The sequence below is a fragment of the Dasypus novemcinctus genome, chromosome 10 (assembly GCF_030445035.2).
Source record: "Dasypus novemcinctus isolate mDasNov1 chromosome 10, mDasNov1.1.hap2, whole genome shotgun sequence".
Classification (NCBI taxonomy): Eukaryota; Metazoa; Chordata; class Mammalia; order Cingulata; family Dasypodidae; genus Dasypus; species Dasypus novemcinctus.
The window spans coordinates 101,518,664-101,523,915 of NC_080682.1; the positions used below are offsets into that span (position 1 = coordinate 101,518,664).

At 44.8% G+C, this 5,252-nt stretch overlaps 1 protein-coding gene across 1 annotated transcript; it reads left to right on the plus strand.

Annotated features, from left to right (window-relative positions):
- The first annotated feature begins 558 nt into the window (after window positions 1–558).
- LOC101423595 (olfactory receptor 52K1-like) lies at window positions 559–2,842 on the plus strand. The gene is made up of 2 exons (XM_071218369.1): window positions 559–617; window positions 2,137–2,842. Exons 1-2 carry the CDS (start codon window positions 559–561, stop codon window positions 2,840–2,842), a joined length of 765 nt encoding a protein of 254 aa, XP_071074470.1.
- Window positions 2,843–5,252: the final 2,410 nt, after the last annotated feature.

Below are 5,252 nucleotides of genomic sequence, written 5' to 3' on the forward strand. Positions count from 1 at the left end.
ACGCAGCAAATAGACACCAAGAACAGACAACCGGGGGAGGGGGAGAATTAAATAAAAATAAATAAATCTTTAAAAAAAAAAAAGACAGAAAACAGAACAAAAGTATTAGAAATTAAAAGTTAGACAATTTGGGGGCCAAAGAAAGGGAGGTGGAATATAAGAGAAACAGTAGATGATGGATGATGGCAAAATGTGGGGGAAAGGGGATAGTGTATTTGGCCAAAATCAATTCACACAGAAAAGAGGAAATGGAGGATGAGGAAACAAAGCAAGTGTGAAGCGCTCTCTGCAGCACCTATTATATAAAGAAAAGAAAAGAAGAAGAGAAAAGAAAAAGAAAAAGGTGAAAAAAGGGCATGGGCAAAGAAAAGGGGAGGAAACAAACAAGAAAAGGAGAAGAAAAAGTAAATAAATGAAGAAGGACCTTGGGGGATAAAATGGGAGAAAACACCAGGAGACAATGCAATATTAGCAACCAAGACAAGAAAAAAATAAAATAAAATAAAGAAGAAAAAAAAAAACACAAATGCCAAGGGCTAAGGTAATGAAGAACCTCAGATGGACCTCAGGGCACAGTGGATTCAGGGATGGGAAGTCTGTGACATTGCAGCCTCAAGGTGTGTGAGTCTCTGGAGCATGGGCCACCAGGGTTTAGGGGACTCAGACTTGGGAACCACACATCTGGTTAACAGGGGGCCTGGGAGCATCACAGCACAACACAGCCTTCAGGGATCCCCGCAGCTGGGTGCCAGCCCTAGGGGGAGTTGTCCCGCCCGCACCTTCTGACCTCCATGTCAGAAACCCAAAATTTCACCTCTCACAAGAGTCTCTTCTGTCACTGTGTCTCCAAATCGACATCCAGATACCTCCTGCCCTTCAAGCCCCTGAAACAGCCCGCTGGGGGTGCCACTGCACTACAAAGATTTCAGGGACCACTGTGGATGGGCTGCCAGCTCTAGGCGGAAGGGCTCCAGCCAGAACCTCTGACTTGCATGTCAGAAACCCAAAATTCCACTTCTCGCAAGAATCTCCTCCATCATTGTCCCATCAAATCGACTTCCAGACACCTCCTGCCCTGCAAGTCCCCCGAAACAGCCCGCTCAGGGTTTGGAACTCCCCACACAAGAAAGATCCCAGGGATCACCGCAGCCCAGCCGCCAGCCCTAGGGGGAGGGGCTCCAGCCAGAACCTCTGACCTCCATGTCAGAAACCCAAAATTCCACCTCCTGCAAGAATCTCCTCTGTCACTGTCTCACCAAATTGACTTCCAGACATCTTCCACCCTGCAGGCCCCCAAAACAGCCCGCTCAGTGCTTGGGAACTCCCCAGTGCAGCAAAGCCTTCAGGAATCGCCACCACAGGACTGCCAGCCCCAAGGGGAAGGGTCCCACTCACAACCCCGACCTCTGTGAAAGAGACCCAAAATTCTACCTCTTGCAAGAATCTCCTCTGTCACAGTCCCACTAAATCAACATTCAGACACCGCCTGCCCTGCAAGCACCCAAAACAGCCTGGACCAGCAGGACTCCAACCCTACTCAGCTGCTTCTTTGCAGGAGAGATTATGAGGTGCACTCACTCAGAAGCCACCTTGCCCCACCTCCGAGAAAGCATCTTTAGATGATGCCTCCAAGTGCCTGGTTGCCCTCAGTGGAATTCAGCAAGATGGCAACTCTGGTGATGCTGTGATTTGGACATTGTCATAGACTCAGAACTGTAAGCTTTTACCCTAATAAATTCTTGTTATAACAGCCAACTCTTTGAGATCCTCAACAGAAATACTGAAATTGAAGAACACAATAACTGAAATGAAAAATTCCCTAGGTGGTGGAGCTGGCCCAGTGGTTAGGGCGTCCATCTACCACAAAGGAGGTCCGCAGTTCAAATCCCCGGCCTCCTTGACCTGTGTGGAGCTGGCCCATGCTCAGTGCTGATGTGCGCAAGGAGTACCATGCCATGCAGGGGTGTCCCCGCATAGGGGAGCCCCATGCTCAAGGAGTGCGCCCCATAAGGAGAACCACCCAGAGCGAAAGGAAGTTCAGCCTGCCCAGGAATGGTGCTGCAAACACAGAGAGCCGACACAGCAAGATGACGGAACAAAAGGAAACACAGATTCCCATGCCACTGACAACAACAGAAGCAGACAAAGAATACGCAGCATCTATTTCCTCAATGTCTTTGACTGCAATATCCTTCTAGTCATGGCCCTGGACCGCTATGTTGCTATCTGCTATCCACTGCGTTACCTAGAGATAGTGACAGGCCAACTGCTGGCTGGCCTGGTGGTGATGGCAGCTGCCAAGAGCATATGTGTTGTGGCTCCAGTAGTGGGGTTGGCCTCCCGGGTTCGCTTCTGCCGCTCAGACATCATCCACCACTTTGCATGTGAGCATATGGCCCTGATGAAGCTCTCCTGTGGGGACATCTCCCTCAACAAGACTGTGGGACTCATTGTGCGCATCTTCAATAGAGTCCTAGATATGCTCCTCCTTGTAGCCTCTTACTCCCACATCATCCATGCTGCGTTCAAGATTTCATCAGGCCGAGCACGTTCCAAGGCCCTAAACACCTGTGGCTCCCACCTGCTAGTCATCTTCACAGTCTACTTCTCCACCATGTCCTCATCCATTGTCTACCGTGTGGCCCGCACTGCCTCCCAGGACGTGCACAACCTGCTCAGTGCCTTCTACCTGCTGCTTCCATGTCTGGTCAACCCCATCATCTATGGGGCCAGGACCAAGGAAATCAGGCAGCACCTGCCAACTCTGTTTCAAAGGGCACAGCCAGAGGGCTCTGCTGAGAAATCCTCATCCCTGCCCTCACAAAGGGAGCTTCCTTCCTGATTCTGTATGACTTGTGAGTCTCACAGTCACTCTCACTATCAAGTGGGGTGTGAGGTATGAGGCTGGATGAATAAGCTGAGGCCAGATCATTAAAGGTCTTGTCTATCATGATAATGAGTTTGAACTTCTATTTTAGGTAGCTTGTAGCCATTTTAGAACCCAAAACCATTGGATGTGTCAAGATCAGATTTGTGTTTCAGTCATAGTAGAATGTGGATTAGAGGAAGAAAAGGCTGGAAGCTAAGAGATCCATTAAGAGGCTCTAACAGATGGCCTGAACCTTACTGGTTACAGCAGGGGCGAAGAGAAGCAGACATTATAAGAGAAATCAGATGACTGATTTTGTAAGCAGGGGTAGGAGAGGCAGGAGGAACAAGGAGAGAGTGGGTTCACCAAAACCAAGGGAAGAGAATGTTTTAAGAAGATCATAGTGGTTAAATCTATGTCAAGTCCTCTGATGGATCAAAAGGAATGAGAATTAAGGGCCCTTTGATGAAATGATAAGCAGGTAGTTAAGGACTTTAGCTAAGGCAGTTCATTTCTTCAGGTCCTGGGGATACAATGATGAGCACAATATGGCCCTTGCCCTCGTGAACTTTAAGGGAGACAGGTGTTAGTCAATGTGATTCTGAGTGGGTCTGGGAAAAAGAAGTTTATGGGGGAAATAGGGAGCCATATATGGAGAGGAAGGTAGAGAAGAGGATACAGGTAAACTTTTCAGAGTAGAAAGAATAGGGGTCTTGGAGAGGGAGGGATCTAGATTTGATTCTTGGGGCAATCTTGGAATTCTCTCTGAACCTCCGTTTCCTCCTCTGAAAAATGGAGATAATAATATTACCTACCAAATTGAAAGGAGAGGAGCCAAAGCAGGAAGAAATCTAGGGGTTAATAGATTAAATGAAGTGCCATATGGGAACAAGAGCAAAGTAGGAAGTTTGAGTCTTGCAACAAGAGGGACCCTTCTCTCCTGATATAGAAAGAAAGGAGCAAAGAGAGGCACAGAACTGTACAGTTGTGTAGTTTCTGCAGAGATACTTAGCAGTGCAGGCACAGCTTTCATCCAATTGTCAGAAGGGAACAGTAGAAAAACCAGATTACTGGTGAGAGAGACTCTGCAATGACTGAAATCCAAGTGTGTGAAGTACAGGGAAAACAGGAGGGTTCTGAAACATGGAAGGACAAACGATTTAGAGCTCATCCTGAGATATAAAAGTTTGGTTACAGGGGAAAGGAATAAATAAGATGCTGGAAATAAATTTACTAAAATACAAGACTTCAGAGGTGTTGTGATTCTGGGAGATGAACCAAGATGTGACCAGGATATTTGTTTCCTTTCCTTTCATTCCAATTTAAAATTATTCTATCTATCTACCTACCTACCTACCTATCTATCTATCTATCTATCTGTTTGTCTGTCTGTCTGTCTGTCTATTATATCCATATATCTGTCTAGCAATCCAATTTCTGAACACTTGAGTGCAGGTTGTATACATCATGCTCCTTGAACACCTAATACTGGCATGTACTAAGAGAAAAGGCATATACCTATGCATCTGGTTTACAAGCAGTTATCAAGTTCAGGAAATGTAAAACTGGTATAAAGCTTGTGGTCTCTATTCAGATTTTTTCATATGACCCCTAATGTCCTTTTGACCCTTCTCTCCTCCCTTACTAGATCCTATCCATGATCACGTATTGCATTTAATTGTCATTGTCTTTTTAGTTGCTTTCTTTCTTTATTAAATTTTGGCAATAAATGTACAACATAAACTTTCCCATTTCAACCACTGCCAAGCATAAAATTCAGTGGAATTAATCACATTTGCTGTGATGTGGCACCCTCACCACCTTCAATTACTAAAACTTTCCATCTCCCCAAGTAGAAACTATATACATATATTGCATTAAGTGCCCCTTCCCTTTGACCAAACCCTTGGGAACCTGTACTCTAATTTCAGTCTCTGTGAACTTACATATTCTCCCATATTTTCTTTGTAGTTACCACAGGGCTTAAATTTAACATCCTAAATTTAGAAAAATCTAATTTTTCTTTGATACCAACCTAACTTCAATAGTATACAAAAAACTAGATTCCTATTGCTCTAGGTCATCCCCCTAACATAAATAACCTTTATGTTATTCTTGTCACAAATTACATGTTTATATATTATGAGTCCAAAACCACTGATTTACCATTATATTTTATGCACTCACCTTTTGGATCCTGTAGGAAATAAAAAGTGGAGTTACAAGCCAAAAATACAATAGCACTGGTACTTATATTTACCCCTGTCATTACTTTTACTGGAGATCTTTATTTCTTCATGCAGCTTCAATCTCTAATCTATTGCCCTTTCCTTTCAACTTGCAAAACTCTCTTTAGCATCTATTTTGGAGCCAGTCTACTGGT

Bases quoted from the DNA above. Each gene is read 5' to 3' on its own strand.
- LOC101423595 (XM_071218369.1), top strand. From the start codon at position 559: ATGGACCTCAGGGCACAGTGGATTCAGGGATGGGAAGTCTGTGACATT. The intron at 618-2,136 runs GTGTGTGAGTCT...TGACAACAACAG, and splicing joins TGTGACATTGCAGCCTCAAG to AAGCAGACAAAGAATACGCA.